The sequence below is a fragment of the Epinephelus fuscoguttatus genome, linkage group LG11, assembly GCF_011397635.1.
Source record: "Epinephelus fuscoguttatus linkage group LG11, E.fuscoguttatus.final_Chr_v1".
Lineage (NCBI taxonomy): Eukaryota > Metazoa > Chordata > Actinopteri > Perciformes > Serranidae > Epinephelus > Epinephelus fuscoguttatus.
The window spans coordinates 24,776,362-24,792,747 of NC_064762.1; the positions used below are offsets into that span (position 1 = coordinate 24,776,362).

General features: G+C 42.3%; 1 protein-coding gene across 1 annotated transcript in view; it reads right to left on the minus strand.

Moving 5' to 3' along the window:
- Positions 1 to 1,436: 1,436 nt before the first annotated feature.
- The window catches only part of susd6 (sushi domain containing 6), a 36,184-nt gene continuing 21,234 nt past the window's right edge, over positions 1,437 to 16,386 (minus strand). The window contains exons 3-7 of the mRNA XM_049589551.1: positions 7,654 to 7,848; positions 6,825 to 7,019; positions 6,564 to 6,702; positions 4,215 to 4,690; positions 1,437 to 3,817 (exon numbers count right to left, since the gene is read on the minus strand). Coding sequence (XP_049445508.1) covers positions 3,792 to 3,817; positions 4,215 to 4,690; positions 6,564 to 6,702; positions 6,825 to 7,019; positions 7,654 to 7,848 — 1,031 coding nt within the window. The 3' untranslated portion in view covers positions 1,437 to 3,791. The remainder of the gene's footprint in view (positions 3,818 to 4,214; positions 4,691 to 6,563; positions 6,703 to 6,824; positions 7,020 to 7,653; positions 7,849 to 16,386) is intronic.

The following is a 16,386-nucleotide window of genomic DNA, read 5'->3' on the forward strand; positions in this document are numbered from 1 at the left end:
AGTTTGTGTTAAAAAGATTCAAGCTGAATATTGATTATACGTGTGATTTCTGTGGACTGGAAAAGGAAAGTATTTCTTTTTTTCTCACTGTGTATTCACCAGAATGTTTTGGATTGATGTAAAAGAAATAAAAATAAAAGAAATAGAAAATTAATGTTAAAATAAATTTGTTTGCTCTAATGCTCTATTTCAGTCCAGACAAAATTGTAAATAACTTGTACATCATACAACTTTATATTATTTTTGAAAAATTCTATATTCATGATGCAAACCTACACTTTATTAATGAATTTCAACAATATAGCACCATCTTATCTAATGTTTAATGAAGACCTTTACACCAGAATAAATGATTATAATATGATGCATATAACACAAACTCTGATATTATAAAACTAAAATGTAATTACTGTATATTTCTATCTGCTTGTATTTTTTTTTTACTCATGTGTTTTGTTTGTTGTCTATGTATGTTTGTAGTTTTAAAAAATGAACTTTATACTTTCTACTACTTATTTTTGTATATATTTTATATTTCTAATGTCCACATACTATTTTTGATGACTTGCTGCTGATTCCAGTTGGGATCAAGTACTATCTATCTATCTATCTATCTATCTATCTATCTATCTATCTATCTATCTATCTATCTATCCAGAAACTGGGGGAAAAAATGAGTGCAGTTCCTGACTTTGCCCACTAGGTGTCACTCAGACACAGCATTATAAACATCACATCACACTGCACACACTGCTCAGTAGCCTTTATAGGACTCAGCTGCAAAAACATAACAGCAGGACAAAAGACATTATAATAAACCACAAGTTCATCCAGAAATATTTTTGTTTCATAACTGCAAGCTTACAAAATTGGTTTTAAGAAGATACTAGATGTTTTCTCAGCTCCCCAGGCCAGTCACTCTGCAGTCTAATCAAACACAGTAGTATGATTCAGGAAGCAGTTTTAAAGACTAATAAACTCTGACGACCTTTGACTGAGAGTACATGTACTCTCACTGTACACTGGTTAATGATTGACCTTAAAGTGATGGAGCAGATGGAGAGCTACGAGGTTTTATAGTGATAACACAGTATCATTGAGGTACTATAATGTGACTAATGTACTAGCATGTACCTGAGGGACAGTTGGGAGTAGTTTTAAGATATTACATTGATCACTGGCTGCACACTGCCAGGCAGCAGGCCAGTGCATTCATTCAGGCGGATATTAAACAGGAGCAGGATTTCCAGTGAAGTTTCAAATCTTCCGGGACCTTATCCAAAGGAAAATGGAATAATTTTCTTTTGACTATTACGAGCAGATACACACTGCCATGGTCAACAGTTACTGGAAATGTGTTGGAAAAGTGTGTAGTGTCAGTTTGATCATGAACTACACAGCAACACAGACACGGCTTCAAATAATGACACATCATCTTCCACATTCAAAAGAAAGCTTTAATTAGAAAGTTATATACACACTGTAAAATTAAATTAAACTTTATACAAATATTAAATTACTATCTTCACACCCACTGCCATGTACAGAGGAGAAACCAAAGCTGAGAGCGTTGAAACTAAGAATCAAGATGTGTACTTTTTTAACCTGTTATTCTCAGGGACGCCAACACCGTACAACAGTGCTTCTGAATGCAAAGTTAATTTCTTTTTTTTTTCTCTTTTCAATCCCATAATATTTTAATGCCTTGTAGCAAAGGAGAAGCAAAGGAATAGTGAAATATAGGTGCTTATAGGTTCATCGTCATCGTCACCATCATCACAGTAGCTGTAAAAGCTAGGGGAGGACCGAGAAGGATGGACATTCGTTAAGTCGTGTCCACAACAAAAGTAAACTCATCGATAAATACACAAAGACAGTTTTATGCATAGAATAGAAAAGAACAGAGTAAGGCCATCGGGAAAACAGAATACGTTGCAGTATTGTAAAGCAACCAACGCGGAGGCTTAAGATTATACAAAAAACAAAAGAAAAGAAAATGTACAAGTCTAAGGCAACATTCTGTTTGCATTAATAATGTAGCCGTTGACAACGACAGACAGCCACAAATGCCAAATAAAATGGGAATAGAAACTCTAATGGGTTTGTTCGGAGCAGTTAAGCTTGAAAAGCAATTCTCAGGATCCTTCAGAGTCATGCCGTTTCCAGGGCGACCAGCTCAACCCACCGAAGCTTTTCAACTGGCGATGAAAACAGAGGATGATTTCTAACAAAATAACATGATTCTCTTAAGTTTCCACTTGGCATTAGGAGGTTGGTGGTGGAGGGTGGGGGTGCTATATCACAAAACTTGAGCGTCTCACTGCAACCAGCTGCAGTTGTGTCAATAATGCACACGAGTGGAGAGTCTTGGGTTCAGTGTTGAGGTGGGCGAGGGCCAGTTCCTCTGAGGGGACTTGTGTTTTCCAGCCATTCAGCAGAAAATGATAAATAATCTAGCTGGAGAGCGGATGAATAATAGACACATTGTGTAGCCGACTCGTTGCCTGAAGTGACGCTGGTTTGTTCATGTGACTTATTCAATGCCGGGGGGGATTTTTTCTTATGGTGAGAGACAGGGGACATTGTGAAGCCAGGCTCTGATCTGAGGAGAGGCAAATCAGGAAATGGCTGAATCGAGGCCTGTCCTCATTTGGACATGTCCTCTCCTGCCTGGCTGACACACAAAGATGCGCACACACACACACGCACACACACTCAGATTCAGCAACTCAAATCCAAACTTCGCTGCACACAATAAATACAGTGGGAAGGAAAATTAAACACAAACAACCTTTTAAAGTTAAGCCCAGTCACCATGTCAATGTCAATCACATCATGTCCGTCTCTCCTTATACGAGGAAGATGTATAGTACAGCCCTGGAACCAAACACACCAATCGATCCCACTCGTGCGACAGAAGGAGCACCTTTCAGATACTGGGTGCAGCTGGCGACAGAAAAGAAAGGAGCGGGTCTTTTTATAGTTGTGATATGGTGCTTCGTAAAACGCTGCACCCTGCTTTTAGCTTCTGTGAAGTGCTTCTCGGTCCCGCTAATCCATATGCTAGACGCCACCCGCATTCACAGAAAGCTAGAGACGGAGAGAGAGAGAGAGACAGAGGAGGCTTCATGCTTCATTCAGAGTGGGCCACCGTGCTGTGACAGCAATAACTAAAAACAACATGCAGCATTCACAAAGCGGGGCCACAAAAAAAAAGAAACCCAGCCATCACTCACAACTTTTCAAGTACAGCGGGAAGACGATTCTGATTCTGAGCGCCACGGCGTCAGCAGCGAACATCGCAAGTTTTTTTTTTTTCTATCCGCAGTAATCCCAGACAGAGTCAACGTGTCTCGATTGCTATAGCCGTCTCCGATGAAGTCTGTGAGCAGTGTTTATATAGAGATCTACACCTGGGAGGAGGCAAGTGTATGGTGATACGTAGCCTATAGTACACAACCTTGACTCAGTATGTATGTTTTACATATACATAGGATCTACAGGGTTTATGTTGAGCTGGCACCACTTTGTTTGTCCGGCTTGTCTTTGATCCAGCAGCTGGGTCCGGAGGTGCTCCGTCATTGCGAGTATTGGCTTTGCTCTGCATGGGTAGCAATGGCAGAAGAGGGTTGCGTGGGGGGAATGGGGGCGTAGTTCTAGTCTTTTCTCTGCTGGCTGCTGAGGGGAGTTGGGAGGAGAAGTGGGTTGACAGCCACAGTCAGTCCTGGTCAGCAGTGAGAGATAGGGAAATAAGGGCTCTGCTGCTGATGCTGATAGCGGGCTGGGAGACTTCATGCTTCCTTCAGCAGGGGAATATCTGCAGGGGAACAGAGCGGACATATTAGGAAGGAGAAGTGGCTCCGGAATCAGCTGTTTACGCATCGCACAGTCATGCAATCCATTACATCACCAAAGATATTTCAGTGTAACTGGATTTCATGTGCATTTGCGTCATTAGACGTCACTGTCTGGGCCTATTGTCATATTCTGTCCCTAAACACATTCTCAAGATACACCATGCCTTTGACATTTCTATTAAAAAGTATTGACTCTGCTGGTCACTGAAACAACTCTAGACAGGTTTCCTCACTAGTCATGGCATGAAGGACTTTGTATGTGATGTTATCAGAGCTAGATGTATAAATCTGCAGATATGTTCTCACTGCTCACTGTATATGTCGGCAGATATGTAGAATAACAGAGTTTCCTTTTACCATCAGAGAAATCATCCGCAGAGGTGACAGAAAGCAGACTGTGCTGGTCGCTACTCTCAGAGTCTCTACGCAGAGGTAGGGGGCCTGCACATGCACCCCCAGGGTGCTCTCTAGCCCATGACGATGAAGAAGAGGAGGACGAAGAAGGGGCCTGATGAACCAGCACCGTCTCTGCGTGACGGCGGGAGGAGAAGGACGATGAGGAGGACGTGGATGGGAGACAGAAGTCTAAGTCTCTGTGGTGGCGGGATCTGCTGGGGCCTTGGCCTCCCGTGGCTCCCTGAGGAAGCCCCTCAGACAGCACGATCGGGACTCGAGTCTCTGGAGGAGCCGGAGGAGGTGGTGGAGAAGGAGGAGGACCAGACGCTCCACAGGGCCCACCGCTTCCATATACTGCCTCTTCATAGGAGGGCAGTGTCACCTGGACGCCCTCGACCATGATGGAGCTGGACTGGCCTGAGACTCCCTGCTCCCTCCTGATGGACACAGAGACAAAGACAGAGTGAGACAGGCAGGAAGACAGGTGTGGATGAGGTGAATCACGACTGAAGGCTCAGGTTGATGCAGTCATGTGTGTTGCGTGCCACAGTCGAACCTCTGAAAGGAGGTGATTAGTGTTGACTGTACAATCTCTTTATAGCAGGCTGCACTAAGCCCTCAGGCCCACAACACAATCAACAAGAGTGCCAATGAGCATTAGATCAAATCATTCTGCCCTTTTTTATCTCTCAGGCAGCGACTGACTGCTTTTTATACTTTTACTTTCATTTCTCAAGTATTTAAGAAATGCCAACTGGATAAACTAGTTGACAGGTTTTGTGCTTCCAACTCATTTATGTAACTAGTTTCAACCAAAACTGAATGCTAGGTGTGTCCACAGGAAGAATGAATGCAAAATCTGATGTGTCACTTTATGACATGCTGGGAGGTGGTTTTACAGCTCCAGACATAAAGGGGCAGTGTTCTTCCAGGACAAACAGAACTAAGCTTTCAAGAGTTTCCTGCAACAACAGGTTGTGTGAGAAGGAAACGGCAGGAAAAAAAATCCTTTTCAACATGTTCAAGAAACAGAGCACAGAGAGTGACATAGAGACTGAGGGTTCTGGGTCAAGTGGGGCACATACATTCTCTTTATGTTAAAAACTAAGGGGGAAATTGGACATTAAAAAGCATAGAAATATTTTATGTGATCAGGGAAAGGGTCAACTTCCTTTGGCGCAACTTTACAATGGAGTTTATTAAGGCTAGCAACACAAGAAGTCAGAGGATCAGAGATGTGTTACAGGCAGGATATCTCCATTATTTCTGCCATTTAACAGCTTGTATTTCATGCAACCTCAAAGCTTTTAACACTTTAAATTAGGGCAGTGTTAAGAAAATCAAAAATCACAATATCTTTGTCGAAACACCTCCATATCAATTTTCTGATGATGTTGTGGGGTTGACTTATCGTGCTTTAACAAAATATGAACACAATGAGAGTTTAATAAAGCATCATCAGCGATGCATGGGGCTGGATATCGTTAAAAAATATCACAACACCAGTACCAATACCAGCACCCTTAGAGTGATACAGAAACCAGCAGAGTACTTCATTTAATACCCTTTTATTAGTTCTATTTCACTCAATTATAATCATGTCAATGGAGGCATTAGGCTGTGTAAAATGCCACCAGATAATCATGTAGAATAGACATACTGTCAAACCTGTTGGTGGCATCTTGGCACACTGAACTGCCAACTCCCTAAATGCACCATGCTCCATGTCGCATTAACACACTTGTGGTGACTGGCTGTGAGAAAATCCATACATATTGTCTTCTTTTGTATATCTGGGTACAAAAAGGATCAAATGCAGGTACTGTTTGACTGAAGAAGTATTGATACGACTTGGTGCTGGGTTATTTTGGTCGACACGTTTCAGGTATCGCGTACCAACACCCAGCCCTTGTAATGTGGATACAATGACTAAGCAGGCGAAGGTAAATAATAGAACAGCTAGAACAGTCTGATAAGCTCAAGCTGTAATGTAGCCTTTAACACCAGGAAAAGAGAACACTTAAAATATAATCATATCCAAAATCTAAGATGATATCTAGTCTGATGTGTATTGCTGACGTACAGTGAGCACATGATTGTGTAAGGACGTGCTGGGTGGAGTTACTGTGTGACTATTAATCTATGATTTGCATGGCAACTATGACAAAAACAGAGCTGGCATGAGATGGAGACCAACTGTGTCAACACTTTTCATACCAGTGAGTATGTAGAGTGAGTCCAGATATAGTGATGTTAAGGATTTGGCTTTATTTGGGGGTGAGAATACAGTGATGTGTGTGTGTGTCTTACCTGCTGTGATGGAAGGACTTGAGTTTTGGCTGTACGAGAACAAACAGCACCACTAACAGCAGGATGAGCGCCACAGAACTGGCTGTGGACGCCACAATAGACAGAGCGGGTATACCCAGCGGAGAGCTCGGCTCCTTGTCTGAGGGGCACAAGACGAGACAGAGAGGACGTGAGAATGCGGTTCACAGATTTCGATTCACATTTCCTGCAGGACGTTGTGTGTGCTCACATGAAAGGTAATAGTTAGCGGAGGTGACAGACCTTGTGTGAGTCGGCAGCTAACTTGCATGGGACCGTCCCACTCGCCGTTCTGGCAGGTGAGGAACTTGTAGTCTCCCTTTAGAGCGTAGCCCTCGTCACAGAAGTACTCAATGACAGTTTTCTGGGTGAGGCGGTGGCAGGGAGACGGGTGACAGCGGTAGCCCCCGTTCTCTGGCTCAGTGGGGGGCGAACACACTGAGAGGAAAACAGAGGAAACAGATTTTAACAATGCTGTCTGTTGTTGTGCACCCAGAATGGGTTATTTCTACCTGTGGTCAGGTTTGATTCCTGTGGTTTAAATGCTCATATTCTGGGTGAGATTCCCCAGCGCTCCCTGCTAGCTCTGAAGGACAGTCCTCACTATTAGTGTTATGATACTGTGGGATATTGAACTGTGTGATATTTCAGGTTTGATGCACACACTCGACCTCAGATGTTTACAAAGCTGACTTTTGAGGAAGTGAGAATACAATCGTACCGTTCATCATTTCATTAACTTGACCATGAAATGTTTGCAGTAACAAGCAGCCGTGACAATTCATTATTTCGGTTATAATAAGGGTTTTCTATGGACAGGCGAATTAGGCCTGCACGTGAGCATACTCAGCCAGGAATGACCTTTTTAAAAGGAACATGTCACCCACAAAATGATCACCTGTATATCAGTTTAAAATTTAACATAACATAGGGTGAGTAATTCATACACAAATCATAATTTTTGTGAGTGAAGTGTTCCTTTAAAAAGCTGCAGAACAGACCATAAACAACTTATTATTATGTTATCGTTTTATGTGCTTTGTCGTATGTATATATTTACGTATATGCTCACCGCTGCTTCTGATGCAGCGTGGAGGTTGATGGGACCAGGTTCCAGAGCTGGTGCAAATGATGGTGGTGGTTCCATCTGCAGTGTAACCGGGCTCGCAGCCATAAGTCAGCAGGGTGCCCGGGGGGAAAGAGCCCCGGTTAGCTTCGGTCTGGTTCAGCAAGTCTCCGTGCTGCACGCCGGGTGGCCGCGCACAACCTGAGGACACAGAAACAAGTGGAGAGAATAAGAATGAGCTGGCTGCTTGAAGGCGTAAACGACAGAGGCCCTTCAGGTTTTGCTTTCTGAACCGGACAAATGTAAGATAAGAAGCTCGTTCCTCCAGGCTGGACTTATGATCGTGTACTCTGTAAGTGAGGAGCTACTAGCTTCAGGCACGCAGCCAAGTTAGGATCCTGAAACATATTTTAATAATGTAAGGTAACAAGGTAATTATGAGGCATGTAAGTTAACTTAGTAGAGTTAGAAACTGCCTGTGGACAGGATATTACATCTTAATTTTCAATTTATGCAGGGATTTAAAGTATTACAGGCCTGCTGGGGAACGAGGACAAGTTGTCTCACATGTGGTTCTTTGACGAATAATGTTCCAATATTATGTCAAACAAACAGAGTATTTAAGATCACTAATGGTGCTCATTATAACTGGCTCCATCATAATCTCATAGACAACCTTGATAATTTAAGCCTTACATAAATGTGGTGCTGCTGTTCTATCATTGCGCTGACACAAACTATCTGCTGGTCTCCTCTGCAGGCAGCTGCCACCGGGTCAAACAACTTTTCACAGGGAAACTCTGTCAAGTTGACAGGTTGGAGCTGATAATTAAAACTCAGAGGTATTGTTACTTGAAACTAGGCTGCATTTTACACAGGCGAGGGAGAAGCACTGTATCAACATGACAAGTTAGTTGGAGACAGCCATAGTGTGCAGTACAGAGAATATTTTAAGTGCCCACAGTGGATTAAAATGTCACAAGGAGCTTCATATAGATCTGATTTCTCTCGATTATCTCCTGCTCATTAAACTGTCTCCATCCCAGGCCAGCACTGGGTCTATCTGTAAGACGAGATCTTCGGCAAGGCTCATTTGCTTGGCTCTAATGACAGACTTGCAGCTCTAAGCCAGCCAATAAAGACAGGGACGAGGCAGAAAACCTAAAGTTAATTGTGCTTTGATCCACCTTCCCACGCTCCATCTATGATGTTGCAGTGTCACGCCAGCTCCTTGTGTCTCGGTGTGTGTTTCATCGCAGTGTGAGAGTAAATTATCTGAATGCGTTCTGCCCTCCCACGGCTCCAAACACTGTCCACACACACAGGCTCACGTTAATACGCACGCATTTGGAGCTGCAATCTGGCGAGAGCAGAGCGTCTAAATCCAGCAGGTCTGACATAACATTGCAACACCTGTGTAAACTGAGACAGGACAGCAGGAGGCCAACTTTACTCTCAGTATTACTGATCTTCAAGAATGGCCAACAGACATACCAGTTTTATTACCGCTGAGCTGGATCATCTGTGAAGTGGTTCGAATCTGGGCTTCAGTGGACATTTTTCCATGTACTGACTCTCAACACCGTAAACCCGTCTGGGCAATGATACATAAATTAAGTCTGTCATAATAAGCAAAGGATTCTCAGTGTTTTATTTCCGCATCTTATCTGATTGAGTTATTAAATGGAATTATACAATGTGCAGTGACTTCTCTCAGTAACAAGGCCCAGACATAAGTACATTTAAAACACCCCCACGAGGGAGAACATTAATAACGCCATAAACACTAATGACCATATGGCTCATTATTTAATCCTTGGTCTGAGTATTTATAAAATCATATTAGCCATGGTCTATTGCGGGGACTTATCACTCGGTTGACGTAAACAAACACACCAACATCGCAAACAGCCACTTTGTCTTGCCTCTGTGTGTGTTTAGAGATTGAAAGAGAGACTATTTCCACAGCAGTGCCTCTAACATCCTCTAATCTCCGGGAAGAAACGTCGCTCTAAGCTGGCAGCACAAGATTAAAAGCAAACACTCAAATGTGCAAGCGCCTACTCACCCACGCACACACATACATACACACACACATACACAGACGCATTCAACACCCACAAACAAAGACACTCCCAGGACTAAGTCGTGTGATACCAAAGGGTGTGTTATTGAATTTAGCTGGGGACAGATTTGGTGTGTGTGCTCCAGAAGAGCTAGCACTGCCGTATTATAAAATCAAAGTCATGATACAACTACTACTAACTACAACAGAGGTCGGCTCCAGCCTGTTGTTTTCATTATTAAATGATCTGCTGATTATGTTTTTGATTCATTGATTTATTAGGGCTGGGCAATGTGCTGCTGTTTTTGTTGTTACTTATTTTGTCTTTGTTATTTATTCCCCCTTTTGTGCTGGGGAAACAAAGAAACAACCATAGAAAAAAACCAACTGAAGCGTATTAAAGTCAGTCAGCCCTTCATTAAACTGTCTCTGAATGAGCACAAATTCAATCATACACATTAATGAAACAGCCTTTAATACAACCGTCTTTCACATAATAACCATTTCCAAAAATAGAGAGCTGCTTCAAAAGCCTTTTTACTATATATATATTATATTTTAGTATATTATATATTCATATTGCTGTGAAAACATCAACAGATCTCTCCCTCAAACAGCTGTATTTATTCAAGTTCCTCACCAAAACCTACATTTTACAAGCCTGAATGCATCATAGCGCAACTCAATGCAACTCCGTCAGCAGTTAGCTCTGGCTGCTAACAGCTAATGCTAACTAGCACTCCTCCTGCCAGTGTCAACACAGATTTGTTGTTCACAACGTAGCACTATCAGGGAAACAATAGGGTGTGTCCCCTGGCATGTTACTAGTGAGTTTACTCTGTCCTTGCATCCCAACAGTGTCCAAGGGAAGATCTCCGTTTGTCTAAGACATGATTTCTATTGTCCCAGGGATTGTGAGAGTTCGTTAGTTTCGAGCCCTGCTTTTTAGCTTCACAAAATTGATGTGACACAACAGAAAATCATAGGCCACTGCCAGTGGTGAAGGTAATCTTATATGCCAGCAAACTGATGGTAGTCAACAAAGTGAATATCGGCTGATACCAATGTTCGACTGATAATCAGGTGCATACCTACTTAAATGTTTGTGAATTTGATGGGATAAAAAAAATCTAGGTCTTGAAAGTGTTTGAATACAGACAATAATAGACATGGGTAATTGAAAGCTTCTGTTCATATATTTATAATTGCTCTGTCTCTATAGCTCAACATACACAATGTATTGTTGCTTTTTAAATTACTTACACAAACAAACAATTATTATAATAGCTGCAAGATTAATGTTTTGTTGATCAACTAATCAGTTCATCAACTTATCGTGTCAGTTTCGGCTAGCATTTGCATGATTAAGCGGAGAATGAATAAACTTCCCCTGACATTAAAACACACATTAAGTCACCCATTTTCAAACAACAGTATAACAGCTATTGTATTCTGATTAAAATAATGATGCAACAGCTCTGTAAATAATTACAATTTGTGTAATTTAGTGGCTTAGCTGTGGTATGTAGAGAGCAAAATACACAGGCTAAGGTACCACACTGATATTGCTTACAGTCTGGTTTAATGTCTCAAACACAAGCTGAATGTTTGTTTAATATGATGCGACACACACACACAGTTTGTGTATTAACGCAGTATTAATCTCTCCCACTCAAACACATCCATGCTCCTTCTCTCACATGTAGAAACTCTATCTGCACACCCACGTTTCAGGATGCCATTTGACACCGTGACCTGAGCAGTTGTTTCGCTGAGCTGCTTCAGGGCGACTAAAGGCCCTCTGAGGAGGAGATGGTGTTAATGGAGGTGGTAAAGATGATGAATTGATGACCCCGGGATGGGGGGCAGCAGGGGACAAAAAGGCCTTAGGGGGCAGTTTAGGACAATAGCCTCTGGCCAAAAGCCACTGTTATGATCTTTTGTGGTGCACTGGAGGCAGTCAATGCAGCTGCAGAAGACAGATGAGCATTAACAGCATTCATTATCTGACTCTGAATAGCTTTGTTATCTGCAGAATTGTCTCTGGAATAAAGGCATGTGCATACCTAGTGCTTTCATTCTTTTTCATATTAAAAAGATATACAGTAGGAGTCTTAAATACCAAACACCTTGCATGTGGGTACAACATGCAAGGAACAGATCCAAGTAAACACTAACTGCTTAATAAAAAAATAATGAGAAGGGAAACATTGAAGAGACCAGGGAATGAGCTCCAGTATGACGAACATACAACATAATTTGGCTTTAACTCAAAGAGGGACAAGCTAAATACAGAATAGGACTAGCAAGTTTTTCTTGTAGCTTTAAGCACATCCACTGTTGTTTATATTGTTGTTAAATCTCCAAGGAACCTCCCTGCATTAGCATTAAGACTGGTTACAGTGAGAAGCTTAGCCCACTCGAGGGTTAATTCTTACAGAGAGATCAGGTCACAGAGGTCATTGAAGTCAGGTCAGTCTAAACGAACCATGAAGCCAGTAAAATGTCCATTTTGAAACTTGCAGTCCTCTCAGAGACACAACAAACCAGGCTCTCCCTCACATGCCAGGAAAACCTTGAGCTGCCTGCACAAGCCAGCCAGTTTCACCATCCAAGTGTCGTCTGCATCTACCACACTTGCACAAGTATTAGTGGTTAGATGGCATTAAAGGAATATCTGCTACAAGCCTTTACCTGCCATGTACATAACTACAATACATGCAAGAACAAAATGTACCAGTATGATATTTTTACTCCAAGATTGTGCAATGCAACATAAACTAGGGACATTGTATCTTCAACATGAGGCTTTTAGACCAACATAAGTTCTCAAATGGGACTGTATTACCAGAAAACTGTAGTATCCATTTCAAACTCGCAGCAGTGATAATAACAATGATAGGTAGGACTCTAATATATTTCTGTGCATCTCTAGGTTATGTTACTATGCAGGTCCTAATGTCATGCTTCACTGTATTGGAGCAATTACCCAGTGCCTCAATCAACAGAAACGTAATCAGCAAGCATTTTGCGAATCAATTATTCATTTCAGTCATCTTCCAGGCAAAACTGGCAAACATTGTCTGACTAGAGCTTTTCATATGTGAGAACTTGCTGCTCTCCTTTGTGCAACATGTTAGTAAACTCAGGGGGCTTTCACATCAGGGTACCAGGCCTGGATCACAGTGGACTTGGCCCTTAATTCCAGTTTGTTAGATTAGTGTGAACACTGTGTACCATACCTGGGCATGGTATGCTGATCCATACTCTAGTCCACTTAAAAAGATGGTCTAAAGCACTGTTTATGTGTGCTCCAGTGGAGCATCAGGTATGGAGACAAACTGTACCAAAACAAGGAAGTGAACTGCTAGGATTTTTTAACTGGTTATAAAACAACCTCAATTTAACACAGATGCCTCTACGTCAGACAGCAGTGCAGCCTGCCGTGGAAAGACCCAGATCTGGCTTTGCTGCCACCTTCGACCAAGAGTAGGAGCTCTGGCGGGAGGCAGAGAGCTCAGCGTGCAAAAATAAGCAGAGCTTTGCCTCGTTGCTCCGCCTGTCGCCATTGACGATGGGCCCCTGGAGCAGCAGTGCCATCTTAAAACACCCTTTTCTACACAGTAGCACGACAAAAATGTCAAGTAGATGATGACCCAAGTGTACTTGGGGACGGGACAACATTACTTATGTGAAAGCTGAGTGGTGGGGAAGAAATTGTACTCAGACACGTTGCGAATCAATTGTACCAAATATGAAAATGCAATTTAATACATCACCTTGGACTCTGAGAGGCTATGCTGGGCATTATTTTTTAGCATTTAATAGACAAAATGATTAACCTATGCCAAGAAACTAGTCAGCAGAATAACTGCTAGCCCTCAACTGTATATTGCATATTAGTAGCAGCTTACAACAAAGAGCCCAAATATAGACTAGATACACATTAATGCACACACACTTGCCTTGCACACTACATCCCCTGAGAATAGAGCAACTCATACCTGTGTCAGCTTAAAAAGGAGATGAAGACAAAATACAGAAAGATAAAGAAATGTCAAAAAAGTGCTTCTTAAAGTTGGAGCAGTGAAGAATTTTCTCTTAAAATCACTCTCCCCTGAGATTATACCTGTCAGAAGAAGTCAGAACAGGAAATGTTAGACAAATATATAAATATATTCAACATCAAAACCCTGACACTACTTTTACAAATTACCAGGAAACAGAGAGGTGAGGTTAGAAAGTAGCAGAAAGAGTAATCGAGAAACTCACAGAAAAAAAAAGGGAAAACTACTGACAGGGAAAAGGTAGTCATCATTGGATACACGGGCAGAAAGAGAGGGGGGAGGGGAAGAAACGTCAGCATCATGGAGCACTGTGGCCCTGAGCAATTACAAGCTAAAAGGAGACATGTCGTGGCAGGTCGACCGATAGTTCTGTGTGTGAGGGAGAGGCTCTGTGCGGCAACAATGGGAAGAGGAGGCAGCCGACAGCTACAGTACATACCACACTGTGGGTTGGGCTAGTACAAACGAAGAGACTCTGCTGAAGGAAAGAATGAAAGCTGGTTCAGTATCCAGAGATGGTAGAGTGGTTAAGATTAATAACCTTGCTGTCTCTCCCTTTTCCATCGCCCTCTCAGTCCAGATTGAATATTGGCTTTGAAAACACACACACAGGGAAAAAAACTGATTAAAGCACTAAGCAATGCCAGAGTGGATTTCAGCACGCCATGTTTTGTGCTTATGAGGAAGGGAATGAGTCACAGTTAAACACAAGCTGTTCTCCCACTGGTCTGATGTTAAGAGTTTGCTCAAGAGAAAAGGTTCTTGAGAAATGTCAAAAAACAATAACGACTAAAACAGAGTCACAAGTGCCTCGTGAGAGCTGGTGGAAGAGGAGAGAAGGAAAAACATTCTTGCATAATTTCAGAAATTACAGAAATGACAAGTACGTTTCTGTTTAGAGATGTGAGAGGGATCATTGCATGCTGCTTCCAATGTCCACTGATGACTTGAACAGAGCCTGAGCTGTGGCATTTGCCATACTGAGTTAAATAAAGTGGACATATAAAAAGGTTAAACTATTAGAAATCGTCTGGGCACACAACTGTAAGCTGATCACAGAGCTTAATTGCTAAAAGGTTGGAGGAGCACTTCATGCAGTGGGAGGACTGGGCCAGGATGGAGCGCCGATGACGCTGATCGCTAATCTCAACATCCAGTGCCTTAAGGCCGTGCTAGAGGAGACTCAGGCCATGGGGGGCGTTAAAATCCCCTGCCTCGCTCTGAAGTGCCCGCCTGGCTGTGAATATCTTCCTTTCCCCATCTGTTACCGATGGCACTCGCCATCGCAGAGCTGCGAGGGGGGTGGATTGAGGAAAACACGGGTGGCGGAGAAGGGGAGACAAGGGTTTTAGCCCCTCTTTGCTCAGGCAAATTAAAATTCTAATTATCCTCTATTACAAGCTGGGAGCGCTCTAAAGCAGATCAGATACTGATGACTTCTGCAGCCAGCTGTTTGGCTGCTCCATAGAACAATAGGCCATAAAAAAACAGGGTGTGTATTCCAGTGTGTGTGTCTGTTCAAGTGTATCAAGGAGCAGGGGAATTTGTGTGTGTGAATGTATGCTACAGGGGGGGGTTGTGTGCTGGATTAGGGTAAAGACCAAGAGGATGATGATGCTCTCTTTGGCCTGGTAAATATGTTTTTGTTCCTTTGCTGGCCCCTTGCCAAGTCCTGTGTTGTTTTTGATGATGTCGCTGTCATTTTTGAGCTACGGGTGTTTTTGTTTTTTGCCACGTTCCCCCGTCTCCCCTGATAATCCACGGGATTTTTAGCCAAGCTGTTGTTATTAGAGCGCAGTACAGTGCAGCAGAGCCCATGGCGGGGTAGTGTTGGAGAAAGGTGGGCTCATTCACGCCATCGGTGGATAGTAGTTGCTCAAATATCTTTTTATTCTGTATTACTTTTTTGGGATTTTTTGTCTTTAATGGACAGCTCACGGTATAGCTGAGGACAGGAAATGAGGAGGTGGGAAGAGGGGGGGGGTGACATGCAACAAAGTACAGTAGCAACTGAGTCTACAGTTTTGATGTATGTAATATTTTCAATTTTATGATATTAAACTGACAATATTTGGGTTTTGCACAATTGGGCAGATGAATCAAGATATTTAAAGACATCACTGTGGGCTCTAGAAACTTCTAATGGGCATTTTTCATCATTTTATGACTTTAAATATTCAAGTAAATAATTGGGATAAATGGTGTAGACTGAGTAATATAAACACCTGTCAGTATAATGCAATACAGTTTGACAGCAGCACCAATGGCAGCCTCCAAAGTGAAACAAACAACTGAATCAACACTTCTCCAAAACAGATCCAACAAAAACTGAACCATCTTGAAGGCAGGATTTATTGCAAGACTGCTGTATGTTCAGAATTGATTAAATTACTTGCTGGATTACGCATTTCAACAACAGGCCAAACCCTAAATATATTTAATTAAGAGTTTAATGACATTTGAAAAGCTGGAACCAGTAAATGACTGAAACAATTCACTGATTATTATTAACAGGGCTCGACAGTAATGGTTGCCAGGTTGTCATTAGCAAACAATTTGAGAATTTGGCAACCAGTTCTTGGCCTTTGGTTGCTCCCAGTGGCAACC